General features: G+C 39.1%; 1 protein-coding gene across 5 annotated transcripts; it reads right to left on the minus strand.

Moving 5' to 3' along the window:
- Nucleotides 1-855: 855 nt before the first annotated feature.
- Nucleotides 856-22,126, minus strand: LOC134637059 (polycomb protein SCMH1). Of its 5 annotated transcripts, XM_063487382.1 has the most exons (17): nt 21,966-22,123; nt 21,343-21,475; nt 19,672-19,740; nt 19,354-19,431; nt 19,039-19,109; nt 18,719-18,953; nt 17,177-17,265; nt 16,756-17,002; nt 10,134-10,378; nt 9,601-9,792; nt 8,898-9,024; nt 8,589-8,789; nt 8,112-8,282; nt 7,397-7,519; nt 3,927-4,058; nt 1,869-2,002; nt 856-1,717 (listed from the first exon to the last, which is right to left on the minus strand). In XM_063487382.1, the coding sequence occupies exons 3-17, from the start codon at nt 19,694-19,696 to the stop codon at nt 1,598-1,600; spliced, it is 2,190 nt and encodes a 729-aa protein (XP_063343452.1). In that variant the 5' UTR covers nt 19,697-19,740; nt 21,343-21,475; nt 21,966-22,123; the 3' UTR covers nt 856-1,597. The 5 variants fall into 5 exon arrangements, with proteins under 5 accessions (XP_063343452.1, XP_063343453.1, XP_063343455.1 ...); XM_063487383.1 differs by lacking the exon at nt 21,343-21,475 and having other exon boundaries at nt 22,058-22,126; XM_063487385.1 differs by lacking the exon at nt 21,343-21,475 and having other exon boundaries at nt 16,756-16,999.
- Between the last annotated feature and the right edge of the window lie 986 nt (nt 22,127-23,112).

The following is a 23,112-nucleotide window of genomic DNA, read 5'->3' on the forward strand; positions in this document are numbered from 1 at the left end:
GGACTGACTGCCCATTTGTTTTAGAATTACTGTCTCTTTACTGCTAGTGAGCAGCCTGACATCCTCAGGCAGGAAACAGTTCCCACTTCACCATAAAGGCAACAAAGCAACTGCAGAGCTCCTAAGTTTTGGGAACAACCTTCCTGAGGAACTCGATTTGCCAAGTATCTTTTAATCTCTTTTAAACAATTATGGTTTCCTTTAAAATTTAACATTTTTATTTGAAACTGTTGAGTTTCTGTGTTATTTCTGAAGTTGCACTGTATTAAGGATTGTTAACATTTTTCCCAGGAGTTAAAACTTATGGTTTTTAATCTTCTTTTGATCACCTTTTTTCCTGGAGAAATGACTATATTTGTGCATATATTATTTGCTTTAGAAAAAAAATGAGTCTGTGTCTTTAAATACCCATAAGACATTTTTAAATACTGGAGGATTAATGAAATAACATGTACAAAAGGTTATGGTACTAACCAAGAAGAAACATATGAACATATAACAGAGGCAGCCATGTGAAATAGGCCTTACATGGTATAAAAATATCACTGATATTATCATGCTGTCTAACAGATGGAGATATGCCCACCCATGGTAGTGCATGGCAGTGTCCCTAGGAGAGAGTAAGGACATGACTGAAAAAAGGTTGACAGCTATATGCTGCCCTCTGCTGGTGGGCAAAACTCTCAACAAACTAAATGTGATCATCAAAATACAGTTTATCTATTCTTGTGAACGATTTTCAAGTTTCAGCTTTTTGAATGTTGTGCGTCATGTGTGTAACAGCAGACAGTTAATGCAGGATATATATAGGAATTTGTGACCAAAAAACCCAAAACAAAACAAGAAAAAGGAGACTTGAATTATTATATATTTATTGAACAATGTTAAGCATGATAGGGCTCTCCATGTAGGAACTCTAATAATATAGTATAAAAAATTAAAAAAGTACAAATAACAAAGACAAGACAAGGCATTGTAAACAACATCCAGAATAAGAGAAAAAACCCATCTTGATGGCAGTTTTTCTCAGAATAAAGTTTTATAAAACACGCTTTTCTAATCATAATTATTACTGTTGTAGTTGCAAAATTATGCCTCAAACAGAGACTGATCGGAAGAAATCCCAACTATTGGGATGTAACATTTCTTTTCTTCCTTTAGGGTTTTCTTTTTTTTTTAGCGTATTCCAACACAAAACACTGAAAAAGTCCATATACTTGTATTCATGAAGTACAAAATATGAAATGTACAGATAAATGTAACATAATAAAAGCAGGCCAAAAGGCCTTTTACAGTTAAAATGGCCACGTATGATTCTTCAAGTTAGACTGAAATGCAAAACTGATGACAGACGAGTGGCTGATCCTACCCCTATCCCATGCTGCCTTAGGGCTGGATTGTGCTACACAAAATAAACATCCCTGACTGAATGAGGTCAGAACAAGGGTGTGTATACTGGATGGAGTATGGTGGAAGTTGCTACATGTAAATTGTCAGCATATGTCCATTATGAAGTGCATGATATACTGAACCTAGAATATGGAGGTGGCGATACAGTTAAGTCCTTCAGAAGGCTGCGTCTGGTTGACTGATGTCGTCAAGCCCGTTTAAGCTTGTCAATGTGGAAGGTGAGTTTGAGGGCAGGGCCAAGCTTCAAACCCATGTATTTCATCATCATGTCGCTACGCAGCAACAGAAGGGCTTTCCCATCAATTTCCTGTAGCAGAGGAATCAGAGGAAAAATAAACCTTTTTGTTTTTTCCTCTTTTAAACAGAGCTGCTCAAAAGTGATGAATAAAAACTGATATCTACACGTTTGAAACATTCACTATACATTTATTCATATGAATGAATGAATGGATACGTACATGTTTTCTAAAAAGGTCAGCATGTGGGGCCAGAACTGGGTCGATATCCCTGATATACTGCATGACTTCATCTACTGTCCACAGGTTGGGATCCTGACCGCTGGGCCTGGGGCTCTCACGGAAACTACCTGAACCTGGGAGCAAATGTGCAAATACAGATTTATAAGACAGTTATTCACTGAGTGGTTCATCCACACGTATTAGTCTGCAATAAAAAGCAAAAAAAAAACCCAAACAAGTTTATCACTGTCCCAGTGCAGTGGGCTTTTGCACAGGCTCAACATCTGGGCTACCACTACAAAGGTATTATTTTAACTCAAACACACAGACTGCACAGGCAAACAGCAGTGAATGGAGTGTCACTGTCTACTACACATATTTCACCTACTATAAGATAACACTCAAATGCCACCATTTCTTCTTTCAACTGCTCCCTTTAGAGATCGCCACAGCGGATCATCTGTATCACCTTATCCTTATTATCCTCCTCTGTCACACCAGCCCTCTGCATGTACTCCTTCACTATATCCATGAATCTTCTCTGTGGTCTTCCTGTTTTCCTCCTGCATGGCAGCTTTATATTCAGCATCCTTTCTCCTTTACATCAACTATCCCTCCTCTGCTCATCTCCAAAATATCTCAGCCTTGAGTCCCTTATCTCCTTACTGCTCAACCTGAGCTTCCCCTCTGATGTACTCCATTCTAACTCCCAATGAAAAACCTTCGCATCTTCAATTCTGCCACCTCCAGCTCTGTGTCCTCTCTTTTTGTTAGAGACTTCAAACTGCTATTAGCATTTGAATTGGGTCTTTCCAGTGAAATAAAAGTGGCATGAGTGGCACAGAGGGTAAGAAAATGCACTACTCATATCTGGCAAAGTAGCAATTTAGCCACTGAAGAGGCAGTTTCTGACCAAACTCTTCTCATGACCTCTTGAATGGACCTATACCATAGTGCAGCTCGTAGTGTAAGAGCAGCTTAAGTGCTTATTAAGGGCAAAAAGCTGCTATATAAATACCACTGCATTCACTCGTGTGTTTGGTTTCACTGATTGTCATTTTAAGGCAAATGTGAAGAGCTACTAGTTACAGGGCAGTGATGTAATTGCACCCGATCCTCCATCAATGATATACTCGCTCATCCAGCTCAGAGTCCATTATAACTCTCAGGTTAATGTAACAAGTGAAGTGTTAAGTTTTCTTGTCACTGTTTGGCTGTATTGCACAAACTAGTGAAAATTACAAAGATGACCTCGACTTGAGCACAGTTTTGATGAAGACTATTGGCGATCACTGTGTGCAAGTTTGACTGATGCTTCAGGACAAATACTGATTCTTGTGAATTGTGAACTGACAGACAGACAATGAACGCCTCGGCTTAAAATGAGCTCATCTGTCATTTGGCAATATATGCTTTAATAAACAAATAAAAAACAAACACACAACAAACTACAACATCAGAGGTCAAAGAACTACAATTGACTTCACTTCCTGTAATGCAGACACAAAAAGGGGGTAGTTCTAAACAAGTTATACAAGATCTGTGGCACATTTCTACTGCGCTGAAGACATTTATGTATGTGTAAGTAAACATAAAGCAGAGAAAAATTTACATATGCACTATATGGATAACCTTGACCTTGAGAACCCATGCAATGAAGCTCTCGGTGCACTTTTTGTGCTGACATTAATGACAGAGGAGGTTTGGAACTCTGCATATAATTGACTCAGCAGAGCGACTATTACACACATTGCTCTTAAGTCCTCAGTGATCCCGCTTGATAGCTTTACTTGTCCTGCCACTCCGAGGCTATTCTTAAACATTTCGCAATTTTTTTGCAATAACACCACTTACAACTGACAGAGGCATATCTAGCAGGGAGGCATCCTCTGACAGCACCACGTTTGAATTTAGTGAATAACCTTAGTTAAAACCAAACTTACTGGACTGCATGTCACTATATTAGCATTTGCAGAAGTAATACATTCACACTTACAGATTTGTGGAGTTTTAAATGAAGGAAGCTTTTCATAGATACAATGTTGTTTCTCTTCCTACCTGTAGAGTTGTTATGATGCAGCAGTTTGGAGGAGGACCTCGGGCCAGAAGTCAGTCCTGTAGAGTTTTGGGAAAGGGGGCTCTTCTTTAAGTGCTCTGATGTGGCAACACTGTTCTCTATGAAGGACTCACCTGGGAACAAAGAACACAATTATACTAGTACCTAAAAAAAAAAGAGCAAAATAACAAAGAGGCCCCACGGCTAAACATCCAATGTAGTAAAAAAAAAAAAGATAACAAGTAACAAAAAAGAGGCCCAACTGATAGCGTATTCGTCAGACACACTGTACTTCGCAGCGATTTTGCTGTACCCCTCAGAGAATACCACGGTGATTTAACAGGGTTATGGCATTCTGTAAAAGTATAAGGGCACTTTGAAGGGGATATTACCCCTTTTACACATATATCTTCCAATATTACATTAACTTAATTAAAATTTAAGGAAATGGAAAGATGATTAAATGATTAACCTCCTGCCCCAGAATTTAATAGCATTCGCTCTTGAGCTCTGTTTAACTACCTCCTTTTAAATGATTACAGAAAGCTTTACTAGACAAGTCAGAGCACCCAGTTATTACAATTAAAATGTTTGACAGAAATATGATGCTGGATTCCACTTTGACTAGCCTCTGATATTAAATGAGTGGAATCCTTTGATGTCAGCTCATTTCCAGTTATTTTTGCACACAAATAAAGAACAAAGAAAAATATGATTAAAGGCATTTTACATAAGAGAAATTTATCAGAGGCACAACATTAGTGATGGGATTTCCGGCTCTTTTTAGAGAACCGGCTCTTTCGGCTCGGCTCACTAAAAAGAGCCGGCTCTTTCGGCTCCCAACCGGCTCATTAGGTTGTTTTGTTGCTTTAATTAATTTATTATTAACAACAATATAAAATTATGCACAAAAGGAATTACTAATGTAAAGAAACAAGTGGTTTTATTTATATATGTTTATATATAAATATATACAGTGGCCCCTAGAGACAAAGCACGTACAAACTCCAAAGCACATTTCTAGCGTTAACTGAACTTCCAAAACAGAGCTACCTAGATCACTGAAATTACACAATTGAAAGCATATGTGTATTGTTTGTGTATTTATACACAAGCACTCATATATATTCAAATAATTTAAAAAAATGTTCATTTACCTGTTACTACCACACACCAAATCCGGTCGTTGGTACTTCCTGGCTTGTGTAGCCACTAGGTAACAAAAGCTCAACACTGCGTCTAGCATCCGGGAGCACTTCTGTTGTGTTTTGTACGTGCTTCGGAGTTTGTATGTGCTTTGTCTCTAGGGGCCACTGTAAATATACTTTTATTTATTCACTCCACATAAAATGTAATAAATAAATCATATAATACAAAAACCAACTATTCACATTTCAACTTTTAACTATTTAAATTTTCAGCTTTTTCCTTTTAAACAAATTTAAAGTGAAACAACACAAAACACTGCAAACCACAACACAATTAAATATAAATTAAAATATGAAAACAAAAAGAAGATGCATATTCTCTGTCATATGGGCCTGCATGAATAAACTTTCTGAATCCTTTATCATTCATAACTGAAAATAGTTGTGATGATTACTATACCTTTCTAATGTGACGTTCTTGTCCCTGGCTCTCTTTCTCTCTCTTTCCCTCCCGCTCTGTTCCTGTGCTACTGCGAGTGTAACTACCGCTCCTCCCCCCTCTTCCCAGCGCAAAGCACAAGGCTCGCGTGCGGAGTGAAGCGGAAAAAAAGTGCGAGAGAGAGAGAGAAAGAAAAAAAAAAAAAAACCCACGGCTCCCAATAAGGAGCCGGCTTGTGCCGTTCACTTCAAAGAGTCAGCTCTAAGAGCCGTTTCGTTCGCGACCGACACATCACTACACAACATACACGCAGTGATGTGAGAAAGAAAGTTTTTGTTAACACACACCTGAATGCTACAGACAAGCAAACTGCTAAAACTTCTGCCTCCTTGCTGATGATCAGTAAATCAAAGGCATTTGATTAGCAACACTTGGCTGCTACTTAGCCTCTTAATTCCTATGGATGCAGTCAGGCTCTCCTCTGAAAAAGCTCCCTCTTTTAATACACAACTGTATTTGGTACCACCGTTTAGTAAGTTAAAATGTTCAACAAAGCATGTGCCCACAATAAAAACAAATGGGTTCACAAATATTTTTTACTGATCAATCCTCCAAAGAAACAGCCTAATTCTTTATTAGAGTGCAAACAACTCCAAAAAATGTGGTGCTAATATTTTAAAGCACGACTTGTGTCGCCTAATATGGCTTTTTTTTTTTCTTTTTTCCTGAATGGTTGATACTACTTGTGTATCTATTAAACTTTTCCTTAATTTCTGTTTGTCACCATGATGAATGCTAACATTAAACGTGGTCAAACGTGGCCATGGCTTCACTTTGAACACACTGTTTCACACAGTTTTTTGCACTCTTTGATACTTGTGATGTCAAAGAGAGGAGATCTTAATAGCACACGGCTCTGGCTTACTGTACAGCAGCCCCATCGACCTGCTATTCAAACCTTTTATTTGTTAAAGGCAGCCAACTTACAGAAGAAATTTGGCTTAAAGGAACTAAGCTACAAGGGCTTGTCTGAGATAGTACAGCTCTGTAGTTATCCACTAAGGGCCGGTATAGTCCAAATTCAAGAATAAAAGTATGGAGCAAATTAGCATGAGCCTCCTAAAGAGCAAGTAGATTAACGTTAAATTAGGCTTTTTGAGAAGCAATAAAAACATAATAATCTAATCTAAAATCATTAATCATATAATATATATATATATATATATATATATATATATATACACACACACACACACACACACATATATACATATATATATACACACACACACACACACACACACACGCTGCTGTGAGGAAGCATGCACACTTGGTACCTATGCAGTGTGGTGGTCATTATTTAATGATCAACTTTATGTCAGTTAAAATGCAGTGCACACTGCAAACACCTCTATGCCTTATAAAGATCTCTCTCTATATATCTTTTTAAGAGATATATAATATATACAATAATATATACAGTTTTGTAAACTACGAATTTACGTCACATTGTTCATTTCAGGTAGCTTTACATTCAACACCAGCACATTTCACCATTTAAGCATTGAGTTATAATGGGAAGAAAAACTGACACAAGGGGGAGCACCAATATTACTTTACAGCAGCCACACAGAAAAGAGATTTTTTTAAACCAGCCTCATGATCTGGTGATCAGCCAATGCCAGCCCAGTACTGAGCTGATCAGTTATTTTAAAATGCCATTTAATGATCTACCAGTACATATGTCACCTGACTAATAATATTACAGACTTTCATGGATAGACTAATATATATTTTCCCTAAATCTAAATAAAAGCAAAACAAATTCTATATGAATGGTAGTATGAGTAATAAGAACAGATTATGAATGAATGAAACAGCTTACCATCAGTGGAGTGCCGTGGGATTTTTGGCAGTTTCGGAGACAGAGGATTGTTGAAGTCCTGAAGGAACCGCTTTGTGCTTCGTACTGGGCCCGCTGTCAGACTGTCTCCAAAACTTCTCCTCTCTAAAACAAGCACACATGGGTTGAAGAACAGCTGGAGGCTATTGTGCCATGTTAACTAAAAATGAAGAAGCTGGATGTGACAAAGATGCAAGTCAGTGTACCGAAGCAGTGATATTTTAGATCTCTAACAATTACGCTGAATGCGTGTTACATAATTATCCTTCGTTTTAAGAAAAAAAGAGAGCATATTTTAGGCCACACTGCCCAACCCTAGTTCTCTTCACTACCCCTGTCTTTGCAATTTTAAAACATTACTTGCTTTCCACAATACAGCAAATAAGGATTCATTTTCTAGAAGAATATTGCCAATATCTCTGCAGACACATAATAGTCTGCTGTTTCCTCTCACCTAAACCACTTAGAAAAAGGCCTAAACCAGTCTTTTCCTACTAAGCTTAGCATGTTTTTCCACCTGACACAAGAGCCCAATGACTATTATAAAACTTTAGCTGCCTTTTCATTAAATGTAGTAAAAGTGAGCAGAATCTTTGACACTGGTACTTTTCAATATAAGAGCATGGTTCTAACAGCTATGTTAAAATAAATGAACACTGTACACGTGAACACACAGTGGGCAAACAGCGACCCTGACCTGTAGTGTACATGTGACTGTCGTAGTGAAGACCGCCTCTGGCTACAGGCTGGCTGCCAAACAAAGGATCGCAGTGCAGGTTGTGGCAAAGTTTTTCCAGGAAGCGGAGGACATAGGTGACACTGCTGACAGTTGGCAGGGTCAAGGTGTGCTGCTGCTGGTCAAAAAGGGCTGAAAAAGACATGACGGATATTAATTCAGCTGCTTCATTCAAGTGTAATTTAATAAACAGGCTGTGTTACAGATGTGAGTGAGCTTTCATGAATAAACAAAATCCGACCCACACAATCTGTGTAACATAACTCAAACAACAACAATAGAATCAGCCAAGTGGTTTGTTTTATTTTTTCGTACTTTGTTGGTTCTTGATGTTCTCGTGGATAAGTGAGCATTGCCACAATAAATTCATAAGCATTAAATCAAAGAGAAGAAAGGGTGAAGAAAGTGAATTTGCTTTCAAATTAGACCAATGCACACCTGAAATGACTTCTCCTCCTTGTCCAGATTTCAGGCAGGAGAAGACTGTGCCCTGGTTGTGAGCAGAGTCCACACAAGCTTGGACACACTGCTGAAGCACCGACGAGGCTCGGCCTGGCCCAAAGTGGTCTGGCAGCTGTTGGATACGCCGCTGGTCTAAATGGGGTCCCATCTTGCCGTACTTGTTTAGGTACACACAAACTAAAAGGCGAAAGGTATATGACCTTAAATGACACTGAATGAAAAAGTTGATGCAAAACCCCCCAAAAAGCAATGTGCATTATGTGTAGGCCTGTGGACGCTGTGTACCTGTGGGAGCCTGTAGTGCAGAATTGGGGATGGTAGCATTGTCCAGGGGCACAGTGCTGGTGTCAGGCTCTGGGGTACTGCTGGTGGGAGACGTGGGGACTGGATTAGGTACCACTCGTGGTTTTCTCTGTATGCAGATACATAAATTCAGAGCCATCAGCACATATATTTAGAAAAGCAAATAAAAGAACTGAGCTAAGTACATTTCTGTAAATGGTAATGGAAAACTAAACAAACATACAAACCAGATGCTGCCAACACTACCAATGGCTGAGCACTGTGGTTTTGCAACTGTTTGTGCCTAATAAATGGATACCAGCTCAGTCTATCTTACCCATAAACAAATATATCGTTTATAAAGACATAAATATGATGAAACCAAGGCTTTTAAATTTTTTATAGTATGTATGTTACAAATGAGCAGGCATGTTTAACTAGCTAGGAAATTTATGATAACAGAAACAGGAACGGGCATTGTCAGATCAGAGGGTTAACTAACAGGTTAGTTTCTGGCTAAATAACTTAATAATCCAAATACAGTCAGAAAACACTGGACAAGCCTCCAATGATTTGCGCTCCAAGAATTATACTGCAGAAGTTACCCTTTTCACATTTTCATCAGCATTTCTCAAGCAGGCAGCTGTTTATGTGACATGAAGTTGTCTAATGACAGCTGTGGGGGTTTTTTGTACTGGATGGTTACCTTGCTGCCAGGTTTCGGCCCTCTTTTCTTTGGGATCTTGATAGGTTCTGCCTGAGTCTGACCCTGCTGCAAAGTTATCCTCTGCGCCCAGTTGGCAGGCAGTCTGCCCCTGGTTCGCCCTGGGCCTGTCACAGGTCGCCCTGGCCCAGCCATGGAATCCTCTAGCCAGCTAGCTCTCTTTGCCCACCCCAGCTGCAAACAAAGAGCAAAGGACACACAGTCAAATAGGGATGCCTCTTTTTTTTAATAATGCCCCTCAAACACAAAACAACTAATCTAGGCTGCCATTGTGACCAGTCTCATAGTTTAATGTAAAGGTTGGTTAAAAATTCACTTACCCGTTACTTCTTTTATTAACAGGCTATAGAAATTATTTCTACCACTTGGAATTGAATTGAAAGATTCAACAGCAACACGTTGTCTCAGAAACACTGTCCCTGCTACACTGGACTGAAACTATGTGTATACTATATGTAAGCGTCATGACTGCTTCACAATCACACAAAAGTAAAAATCTGTTTTTTCATGCCCACCTTACTGCCTGGTTTTGGTCCTCTCTTCTTGGGAATTTTGACAGGTTCCTGGACTTTTTCTGGCTGGATGCTCTGTGTTCCCAGTGTAGAGCCCTTCTGATTCCAGTGCCCTGTCACTTTGGTTTTCCTGCGGCCTGGCTTGCGTCCTCTCTGGCCTGGAGGCCTGCCCACCGTGGGGCTGGGATGCATGATTGGGCTCTCCACACTTCCGTCTGTCAATGCCCCAAGGCTTTTAGGCAGCACCACTGTAAGCGTAAAGAGAGAAAAGAAAATGGGAGAAGGTGAAAAGCTGCTTGGTATCTGCAAAAAAATTAATTAAGAGTTACTGCTCCGTGCCTCTCAGTTAGGTATTCACATCTTCCATATTCAGCCTACAATTTAGAAGTCTAAATCTAGAACGCCTTTTGTGGTTATGTTATGTGAACAACAAGGGCAACGTGTTCAGTCACAATCCTAAATCAACTTCACCACACACCTGCTGTGCAATATGCACACAACATTGCCACATAGCAGAATGAGTCATGTGCTTGATGCATTCAAGTAGCCTTTGTGCTGTTGGCTGCAATGTCCTCACATGCTTCAAATTGAAGCCAAATAAGAAGCTGGCTGAGTCACGCACAGACATTAAGTACTCTCTTTGCATGTGGAAGGTACTTGGTTTTCTGATCTCTACTGTAAGACTTTCTGAAAAGCTAAAGGTAAAGCGTGTTATCTTCAATGGATGACAAAATCCAGATTGTTTACAACATCTGAACTTCTCTCAGTGGCACTAAAGCCAAGAAGATCAAACTTTCTTAGCAACAAAATAGTTCTTTCTCAAACTATGTCCTTCAGTTATAAGCCCAAGGACATCACAGTGCAATTCTCACACTCAAGCACTTTTTAACAGTCTTAGGGAACAGGTAGCGAGCAAAAAAAAAAACGAAAGAAAGAAAACGAGGAGAGTGGTCACATCAAAAAGTTCCCTTTTTGAGACAGCTCACTCACTGAATTTAAACTTTCAGTCATTTTTTTTCTGCACACAAACAAAATCAGAAAACTCAAGACTGCTGAGAAATTGACAGCAATTTGACTTTGCACTCTTTTCCAGTACAGCATCACCACTGAGTGGTAACCAAGCTTCTAATAACATTAAACCACAGAAGAAAGAATACACCCTTTTTTTGTTTGGTGTTCAAGGGCTGAGAAATTATTTTTGAACTGACTAATAAACAATCTACCAAAGATCTGTCTCATTCTTTGATCATGCCATAACTCTAAACCAAGTTCAATAAAATTCAGTGCGGTAGATTGCATAATTGTGTTGAAAGTCAAACAGAGACTTATTTTTAAATTTACATTTATTTGATATAAACTATTTCCCGGGAAAATAACCAAGTCAACGGATATGTTTAATAGAAGTGCTAATTCTGTTTTATTAAACAAAATTAATTTTCATTTCATTGGTGGTAGTGGAGTAGTATTTGATATGCCTCAAAATCTGATCAGATACAAATGTTCTCTTTAGGCAGATCCCACTAAAAGTACAGGCAAGTAAAGTATATGTATCAATTTGGTGTTACATCATATATAACATAATGAAATCACACAATCAGGCGTTATCTTTGTAAACTGTTATCCACTGTACCCCGCAAAATGAAGATCAAGAAAAAGCAAAAGAAAGACTAAAAGACATCAGGTAGCAACTGAAAGAAGAAAAATAAGCAGTTGTTAAAGACAGAGGTTACGAAAGATGGTTACCTCTTCTTCTACCTTTAAGACTCTGCTGGCCAGAAAAAAAAGAAGCAACATAGAAAAAGCACAAGAATTAAAACACAAATGAAGAAGCAAGCTGCTGCTAAAATTTATCTCCAGAATATGAACACACAGCCCTTCACTCCTGAATGTGAAGCACTTCTGAAATCACGTAATCCCCAGAGAACAGGCGCATGTTAAAAACATTAACAGAGGGCCTCTACTAAATACAAGAAAACAACCAAGCAATCCGTGTACTTTACATAAGCCATTACAGCTGGCAAAACTTCAAGAATGTGTGCATGCAAAAACAACCGCACAGAAAAACAGAGCCACAGTATAGTCGGAATATTTGGCTTCATATGCACCTGCAATTTAAAACACGCTTTCACACACTGCACAACCTAAAGTGCGCTGGTATTCATCCTGGATCAGCTGGGGACAGATTTACGAGAGGAGCAGCCACATTCATTAACACAGGTCTTGGCCCGTGGGGCTGTATTTATTAAACACACGTTCACACAAACAGACCAATCAATGCAACGCACAGTCTGCAGGCTACTGCTACTTTTCATAGAGAAGTCACAGAGAAGCTAAGGAGAAAAAAAGAGGGAAGGAAAAAACCAAAAAAACAAGACAGCTGATTGATCCTAAACAGATTGAACAAATCCTAGATAATATGTTTAACGGTGTAAAGAGCTTGAGGTTACAATCAATCGCACTGCTTGTAAATACAGCCAAGCAAGCGCTTAACAAGCAAACCCTTGTTTTTTTCTTTATCCCATGAGTGCACTGAGTTCACCGAGTTCATAAAGCCACCACTACCAGCTTCATATTACAGCAACATAACTTCTCAAGCGCTTTTGATCTAACGCTCTATGACTGCATTTCAGTAATTTCATTCATTTTACTCACCGTCTGTCTCAAACGAAAGTCAAAAGTGTCTGATTGTCAGCACAGCTGTCCTCAAATTCACCCTCTCCTCCTGCCCTGTCCTCCTCTCCCACTCTTCCTCTGACTCCTCCTTTTCTCCCTTTTTCCTCCCTTCTCTTCTTTTCTCCTCCCACATCTACTGACAATGTAAACAATCCACTTTTCACAGCATATGTCTGTCTTTTCTCTTGATTTCTGCCTCTTTAATCTTTCCAAGGTGTCTAATCAGACTTCGACAGCCAGTGTGCCAATGAGAGGCCTGTGGAGGGGCACACAGACTCATTTCACTCACGTCATGGCCTGATTCTGCAAACTGGGCAAGTGCCAGGCCTACATAAAACACTAGCAGGCTACAAAGACATATCCTCCATTTCCCTCCCTCAATCGGCTCCTTCACATATTGTGGATTCTACACATGAGGACAGCTGACCCTGTGGCTGATAACCCTTGTAAGCCACTTCTACCTTCTGTGGTTCTACTGTAACAAATTTCCAGCTTTGAGTCTGGCTTTTATTCCTGATGTTAAACAAGTTAAGACAGCTACAATGTCTGAAATGTAACTGCTTTACAAGAGCATGACTGATTTTTTACCACAAGTCACAAAGGAAACAATATATCACAAAGAATTGCTGCATTGTAAACAGTCTTCTAAAAGAGAAGTAAAAACCGCAGGCATGCCTACTTCAACATTTTACAAACCAAACTTCATACAAATGGACACTAAGAGCCAACTTTGCACTTAAAAAACCCCATGCAAATAGGAAGGAAATTTTTAACAACACTTTAACCATATGCAGTGTAAGTAAATGTGGACATACAGCAGATGGACAAAATAAAAGCAGAATTCTCATAGTGTAGTGAAATCTAATCCATGAGTCAGGAATAAATAATGCCTTTATCGGGAGTTATAATTTTTTTTCCAGACTTAGACACAGATGTGTTGATGAACTATGTTGATATCCATACAATTTCTGCACATAAATAAACCTTTTAAAGTAAAATAATGCAATTTGAGCACCCACCCGTGATTATTTTCATTTTATTTTGGAATTACAATTTTGGTGTTACAATGCAAAGATAATCAGGATGACAGAGAAAGAACCTCTAAGGAAGTAAAAGCCGTTTTTGGAGTAGAGCCGGCAAAAGCTTTGTCCGCCGTCATTCTCCAAAGCTTCTGTGCAATCCCTAGAGGCCCCATCTGTACCCGTCAACCTCACATGCACCAGGTAGGGACTAGCAGTTGCTCTTGCATGACAAGCTTTGCAGTCAAAAACACCCTTTAGTCCAGGACTAGGGCTGCCCATTTGATAACTAATTTTAATCTTGATTGTGACGTTAGCTTCCCACGTGTAAATGGACATTAACCAAGAAAGAAAGCAGCAAATGCTGTACAACACAACTATATTATTCAACCACCTGAAAACACGACAAACTGCAGTATAATTAATGCATGAAGGACTAGAGAAACAATGCAATGATTATTAAAATCAATCATCCAACATCAACTCAGACAGCAGATGCGTACTACGTGTCACTAAGATGCACTAGAATCACTGACACAATCTCCAAAGATATGTGTCCAAAATATGTGGCGAGTAGAGAAAGGTTTCAGGAAAATAGTCAAATTACTGAACAAAAGATATATTATCAAAGTGAAAATACCTGAGTTATGTGCAAAACATCACAAATTTAGAGGAACACAAGGCTACTGAGTACTATGAGTTTTATTCACATCCATTATGTAGATACAATGAAAGGAGTGATTGACTTTATATTTAGTTTCTAGGAAGTGCACTTTGATCAGGTGAAAAAAAACCCCAGACCCTATTTCAAAACCTTATTTAATTAAAATTAAATAATTTAATCTGCAACCCTATAGGAAATGATATTAGAAAATAGGAATTTTAAATATCACATTATAGCTTGCATCCAAATTTCATGTCCCATTTGAGTGCTGATCTCACTTTTATATTTCACATCTACCTTTCTTTCAGGTTAAACCCCAAAATGCACTATTTTCACTGTGCCACAAACTTAAGGTACGCTTAAAAACAACAAAGAAAACAAAATGAATATATACAAAATACAATATTATTTCCTAAATAATAACTAAATAATACCCAGAGAGTGAGCTGCCTTGGCGGAGGATTGCACTCTCAAAGTGTTGCTTGCTTTTTTTTTTTTAAATTTCTTCTAATAGCTGCACTTATTTATATGAATGAGCAGGACCATTTTTTTTTTTAAATTAATGCAACAAAGTTTACATTAGCGGCAATGCATGACAGCATGAATGTGCAGGCAGTGTTATATTTGCATGAAAGTGCTATAAAATATTTCTGTCACAAAAAAATATTAATGAATTATTATAATTTTAATATCACTCAATATCACAGGGATTGCCGTTTTAGTCATAATTGCGCAGTTCTAGCCATGAATCCGATATAGTGTATTTTATCATCAATAAAACTGTTTTTTTTAAATATCTTGCTGCATTTTGTATAAGTTCATACTCAAGTTTTAAAAAACAAAACACTAAAGCTATTCTGTTATACCTGTATGCAAAAAATACACTGCACCCAAAAGATTTCATAGTTCAGCAACACTGATCAATCTAATAAACTTAAACCTGCACCATCCTCCCAATTCTGGTATTTTAAAGAGTACTTAGAGGAAATATTAAACAACCTAACTAATAGGGTGCCAACTCCCAGCAAAAAAATAGGGAACCACCCCCCACCCCCTGATGGTTAATTGGCGTAATCGACTTTAATTTAATGCATACGTAAAACAAATGCACAGAAAACAATTATTTTTCTACAATAATTAAATAGATTCAACATCTTTCTTCATCAGAATTGCAGACTGCACAGATGGTACCTTCTCAAAAGAAACAGTACTATAGCTTACTAGGGTATATATTAGACTTAATAGTTACAATAATAGACTTCTATACATTTTACATCAGATGAAAACTTTGGTTGTAAGATTCAGATAATTATTTATTAAAAGCTAGACATTTTAAATGAGAATAAGAAAGAAAAGTATTTCTTTGTACCCCCCTTTTCCCTGTTAATGCCCTACCTGGCCCCCTGGCAAAACTTTGCTAGACCCGCCCCTGCACAGTTACCAGCTGTCAGCTGGTGTAGAAATTATCATGGTGTAGAAAGTAATATTAAATAAATTCTAACAACAGCTTATCAAGCTTAAACGTGCTGCTGTTGTTTATCCCCTGGTTTCCTCTTTCTGGCGCAAAGTGGGCGATAAACAAACAAGAGAGACAGGACTCGCGACAGAAAAGCCAATCAGCTGATCACTGATCAGTTTCATGATTGAAGTAGCAACAGGAGAGGGAGGGGGAGAGAATGAGAGACAGTCGCTCCATATATCGGTTGTTAAGCTTAACGTGGCAATGCTTTACAAACATTCAGAGATTAACTTACACGCTTGCTTTAATTCTCTGAGATAACTTTCTCAGATATGAAATGCTGGTTTGGTAGCGAGGCTCCAAATGCTCAACCAGACCGCTGACAGGTCTCGCACGCCACAGCCGCTCTATCACGTGATGCATACTGCTCCAACGTGCTAAGGTCACGAGCTGGGTTTTGTGAGGCGCTTTTGTGATAATTAATGGATCGGATTAAATTTTTTATTTCTCTCTGATATCCAATCCAGTAATTTAGGTCAGTATCGGACCGATACCGATACGTAATATCGGATCGGTCCATCCCTAATAGACACCATCAGTTATTTTCAATGATGGAACACTTGCTCAGGATAGAGATAACTCAAGCTTTGATCACAGTTTTAGAAGATCACCAATACTATAGTACAAGCCAAACTTTAAATCCACTGTACTACAGCAGAAATAGAAAGAAGACTTAGACGCAAAATACAGTGAAAGTCAAACTAAAGTTATATACACTCTTAGCTATCACCGTATTTATGAGGTTCATACCTTTCGTGCCAGGTGGCTGAAGATTGTCTCCAGTGAGGGCGCACCAGCCAACAGGGAAGATGTCCCTTGAGTCATAGCGGCAGTAGTAATCAAAGGCTCCTCGCCAGCCATCAAAGGTGACCAGCACCTCAACACCACGCAATGCACCTACTGTCGCTGGGCAGATAAAGTGGGGATTTTTCCGGTCTACAGCCTCCAGCTTCATGCCCACCTGGAAGGAGTTCTGCTCTGGGGCGGGAGGCTCCTGCTGGGGAATATGGAGAGAAAGAAAAGGGTCAGATATGGTAGTTATCAAACAGTCAAACCGAAAGCCAGTACATTTTTGCTATGTGATAGATGTTCTTGTTGTGCCATACATCAGAAGAGTTGGCCATCTTTGTGAATGCTGAGCTTTTTGAGCTTGTGAGCCTTGTACAGGTACCTTGTGAAAGATGCGAGAGGGAGCCATCTCTGCTCCATTTAGTGTTTTCAGAAGGAACATGGGCCAGGAGGACGCATTGAGACGAAAACCTGAATAAGGACACAAATATTCTCATTACGAAACCAACTTCAAAATGAAAAGGTTGAATCACCATGAATCAAACAGTGAATCATGAAATTATTCTGTAAATTAAGCAAAAGTGAAAAGAATCATTCATTATCATCAAGGATAATCACTACGAAAATAGTAGGCAGTGTTAATTTTGACAGCAAATTTTGATTCAGTTTTAGTCATGGTCTTTTAACTAAAACATCATTTAGTTTTAGTCTGATTTATGCATCTAAAGTCATTTCGTTTTAGTCAACCACGTATCAAAAGAGTACCATAGACTAAATCTGAAGTTGGTTCAGTCGACTAAAATATAAAGTGTAAAAGTTTGCCATGTTCTAAACTGCTCAAAGTTGCTCCACACTGATTTTTGAAGGAAAATTTAAAAAGTAAAATGTTTTACTCCTCTCTTCCTTCCTCACTTTGACATGTTGTTTCTTTCATGAGAATCATGGAGCACGGGAATCTCCCGTGTCCCCATGAAGGCTGTTGGTCCCCACCAGTATAGTAAATTTCAGATTTCGGTCCCCACCAAGATAGTAAGAACCCGTACACCAGACCTCTGCCCACTAATACTGCCTACAGTATTAGTCCCTGTCCTCTTCCTGTGTTTCCACTGACACACACTGTTGGCACACTGTGGAGAGATACGTATGACAAAGTCTCTCTTTATTAAATTGGCAAAGAGTGTCATAGTGCTTTTGGAGTTCTTGAATGTGTGTGGGTTAGGGTTCAGGATTAAGAAAGAGAGAGAGAGACACACACACACACACAAGCCCGTTCAGCTATCTTAGTGAGGACCTTCATTGACATAATGGTTTCCCTAGCCCCTTACCATAACCCTAACCAACAAAAATGAATGCCTAGCCCTGACCCTTACTCTAAACCTAACCATAACCTAATTGTAACCCTGACACTAAAACCACATTTTGAGCCTCAAACAGGCCTTCAAACTTGTGAGGTGAGTGTGTCCTCACAAGTAACTGTTGGTTCTCACAAGTATAGCAGAATGCAGATTTCGGTCCTCACAAAGATAGCTAGACAGGAAAATCTAGAATCTAGATCCAATCAGAAGAAAATCACTTCTGATTGGACCACTTCCAAACTAGTCCCGCCTATCTACACAACTTAATTAGCCCTGATTGGATCTTGTCTCGTCTCTCCAAAGTGTCAATACATGTCATCATAGTTTTGGTCCTCATACATTAGTTTTTATTCAGTTATCTTCTTGTTTTGGTCAGGGGAAAAAAAAACAGTCATTGATGAAAACTGTGTCTCTAAGCTCTTTTTAATTCATCATAATATGACTCAATTCGACTCAATTTCTGCTCTGTCACTTTCTCAGAGCAGAGATAACAGTAGAGTTTGTGAAATTAATTCATGACTGTGTGAAAATGCAAAGATGCTCATGTGTGGTTGTGCTTGTGTCCTCACCAAGTGGTGGCTGCAGCATGCCTCCGTTTTTTTCACAGCTGCCGATAGGCTGGATCTCTGAGGAATCCACCAGGCGCCAGAAGTCGTTTTTGTTGTCAGACCCATCCAAGCGCAGCCGCAGCCGCGAACCCGTCAAGCCCACCACTGTGGCGATGCAGGTAGACGTGGTGTTTCGCGGGTCCTGAGCCTCCAGTTTCATGCCTGCCTTGAACTCATTTACTGGAGGTGTTAGGCTCTGGACAGTGATGACAGACGGGTAAGTAGTAAAAATATGGAGAGAAAAAAATAAAAATGGCACTTTGCAATCAGAATCTACATACCTGTCTGAAACATGAGGCAGGGGCAGCAATAGTGCCCGTCTCTTTCAGGTATTTCTCCCAACTGAAGTGCCCTGCAGAATAACAGGAAACTTTAATACATCTTTTTCCAGTCACGCACACTGCCACAGTTGTTACATTGTATGTACAAGATTTAAATTTTTACCTTGACAAAACAAACAAACAAATATATATACACACATATATATATATATATATATATATATAGTTAATAAAAATACTGAAACAAAAACAGTGTCACATTGTTTTTGCTTACATTTGGTGAACAATTACTTCATCTACCATTGCGTTATATACCTTGGTACTGTGAGGGCACGCGGGAAGGCCGTCCACTCCTAGCATGCTTAATCCTTCGGGCATCTTTCCACTCTATCGCTAGAAGAGCCAAGAAAGGCAAGAAAATCCTTTAACTATGGGTAATCTTCTCATCAATCAACACGTTGCAATACCTGGCAAAAATCACTGCTCCAGGCAATGTCAGGAATTAGAGGACTATTACAACATAACATACATTTTCAGAGAATAAAAGATGAAATGCATCATATTTCTAGCTTCACCAACAATCTAGAAATAATACAACATGTTAAAAATATATTAATCATAAAACAAACTCACCTTTCTGTGGTACAGGTTTCCTCATGCTCCAACAATACTGACCAACTAACAAAACAAAAGTGGCCTCCACTGTAAAGGCAATAAAACACACAAAACTGAGTTAAAACTTAGTCATGCATGTTTGTGGCAATTTTTTCCTTTATCAATTTAAAAATAGAGTCACATTCAAAACATTAACACACACACACACACACACACACACACACACACACACACACACACACACAAAATGTCACCTTGAAGTCTGGAGACAGTTGGACATAAATCAGCTAACATGATGCTTTTGAGACAACACTGCAGCATCAAACTTCAATAAATCCATTTACACACATTGGATTTGAAATTTTCAGCCAGTTTAAATGGAGCTGTGTTATTCTAGGGTCTTTACCTTACAAAAGAAACACCTTGAGGCAAGTGAACTAGTTTACAAGCACTGTAATAAAATATATTGTTTTTAACCTGTTAAACTGAGTTTCATTTTCTCAAGTGCAACAAACATTTTGTTTCTCAAATGACCAGGAACAAACAGGAAATTCAGGGATTTCTCTTCAATAAGGAAAAACAGACTTGTAGCCTTTACTGTGCACCACTCTATTAAGCATAGACATTCCCAAAAAACCCTAAATTATACTAACAGATGGCGGAATATTTCTAAAATCATAGATAATTAAGGCCATCAAAATGTATAACTCTTAATTTACATCACTGACAAAGAACCAATCACACTAATATATTCTATAATATATTTTTGAGGCCAAAGGCTCAGCTACTACATATAAAATGTACTATTGTTTTTCAAAGGCAACAGAGAACTGGAGACTTTACTAAAGCTTACTTGTCTTCTCAGGGGTTCATCACAAAGATCAAAAGTGCACTGCGTGTGGACTTGTGGAGTTTTTCACATGTTACACATACATTGTGAGATCATAATGAATAACTTTCTTGAGATACTGACTGCTTATGTAAGAGATTTATCCAAAAAATGACACCAGTCTCTCAGCTAAAGCAGCAGAAATAGCACCCAGCAAACACATCATATACTTAAATCTTCTCCTCTTTAAAAAGCTCACACTGTTTTCATCTGGAAATATTATGAATGACTTTCCATTCAACTTTGATCAAATAATTTAATAATTAATTAAAAAAAACAACTAGTATTGATTACAGAAAATTGGTTTATTGCCCATAATACAACGCATACTGTCTTGAATGCTCATGAATGTCTCGCCGTCTATCAGTAGGCCAAGGTTACGGCAAGAGCAACATGTTTTAAGGCTCAGTGACCCCTGTTACCTAACCCCGGCTCACAAACACTACAAACCAGACACAACACACAGGTCAGCAGGTCAACGGATATAAACAAGTGCTTCAAGTGGCTGCTTCTGCAGTTTCCCCACACCCCACTGTGACATTTATTACCACAAAGTAATCAAACAAGGCCGATATTTAAGTAGTTTTAGCCAGAAATGTGAGGACGTTAGTAACAGTCGCAACGCAGATGTTAACCATCTGCCAAACATTTGAATTTGCTGAGGAAAAACATTCCCGCTTTATTATGAGGGCTGTTATAAATTAACCGAGCTTGCGTGGAATATGTAAAAGAGCAAAGGCAGAGCATCCACAGTGTCGCTTAAACCAGATATGGCCTGTTCATATTATAAACGCGCCTACCTTATAACTTCATAACCGTTTTGCTGCGTTTCTCCTTATCGGATGAGCTCCCTTTCAATAGAAGTGCGCCTTTTTCCGCCGCCAAAGGGGGGACGGCTCCCAAATTAAAGCGACCGGCTCCCTGTTTTTCAGGCTGAAAAAAGTGACAGGAGGACTGGCATCAGTGCTCGGCAGCAGCACATCCCTCCTGTTGCAAACTCCAGAGAGTAACAGTTGTTTCACACATAAATGGAACTCCTATCTTTCTATTCAGAAACAAAATATCACCGGCTACGTTGGAGAAATTTACTGAGCTTCATTCAAAACACAAAGCCAGCACATGGGACCCTCTTCCCCGCCCTCTCCTACGCTTTATTTCCATGAATACTCATTTACATGACAGCAGCGTTAACTGTATTAATCAGGAGTTTAACAGCAACCCCTGCAGCACAAACCTCTCCAAACACCACTGAAGGAAAGTCAAACATGGATGAAGCCAGTGCAGACATCTCGTCCAGCAGGCTATGCTACGCACAGCTTCACAGACATGCCCACGGATTTAGCGTGCTAGCTTAGCATGCTAGGTGGCACGCTAGTTCGCCGACCTGATTATAAATATTAGCATTAGCAAAACGGGAGCGTACCAGCACTGTGAGGTTAGTTAGCGGTCATTTCGGCTCAGCGCTGAAGTCGAGCCTTAACGGAGATGCCGCTCGGTGTATCCGAGGATGTTTACCTTGCTTTGTAACGTGTGTATTTGTTTCTATCGCTTTTGTGGGTCCGCCATTTTTTCCCTACACGATGAGGAGGGGTGTTTTGCCAACATTTCTTGTCTGGCAGACAGTCCGGCAGACGGGCAAGTCGAGCTAATGATGGGGAAACGGCACAACAGTGACCCCTAGCGACAAAAGCTGGTATTTTAAGTAGTTGTTAAAAAATGCAGTGAAAAGGTTTTATTTTATATATATATATATATATATATATATATATATATTACATACTTATATGTTACAGATCATCAAACTGATTTCACTCAAATAGAATCTGTCTCATAAAGTGAACTAGGCTTAAAGGTTGCACAAAGTAACACATTATGCCACTATCTAAAAAAAACCCAGCTGAGAAACAAAGTCACCGCTCATCTGTCAGTCTGGAAAGGGTTAAAATATATTTCCAAGGCTTCGGGATTCCAGCAAACCATGTTTAGAGCCAATTTCGCAGGCCTGCCAAAATTACTCCAAGAGTGCATCCATGATTCAAGAATCATCTAGGAGGTCACAAAAGTACCCAGACCACCCTCTAAAGAACTTGCATCAGTGATCAATGACTTGACAGTTTAGGTCAGCCTTCATGATTCAACGATAAGAAAGAGATTGGGCAAAACTGAAACCATGAGAGTTTAAAGGCAAAATCCACTGCTGACCAAAAAGAACACAGTCTCATCTCACAGTTGCCAAAAAAACATCTCGATGTCCCTCAAGACATTTGGGAAAATATTCTGTGGACTGATGAGACAAAAGTTTATGTTCCTGGAAGGTTTGAGTCCTGTTAAATCTGGCATAAAACCAGCAGCATTTCATAAAAAACATCATACTAACAGTAAAACATGGTTTTGGTAGTGGTCTAGGGCTGCTTTGCTGCTTCAGGATTTGGATGACTTGCCATCATTGATGGAACCATAAATTCTGCTCTCTACCATAAAATCCTGAAGGAGAATGTCTGGCCAACAGTTTGTGTCCTGAATCTCAACCGCACTTATACAAGAAAATGAAGAAGTAGCCAAATCAAATT

The sequence above is a fragment of the Pelmatolapia mariae genome, linkage group LG10_11 (genome assembly GCF_036321145.2).
Source record: "Pelmatolapia mariae isolate MD_Pm_ZW linkage group LG10_11, Pm_UMD_F_2, whole genome shotgun sequence".
In the NCBI taxonomy this organism is placed as follows: domain Eukaryota; kingdom Metazoa; phylum Chordata; class Actinopteri; order Cichliformes; family Cichlidae; genus Pelmatolapia; species Pelmatolapia mariae.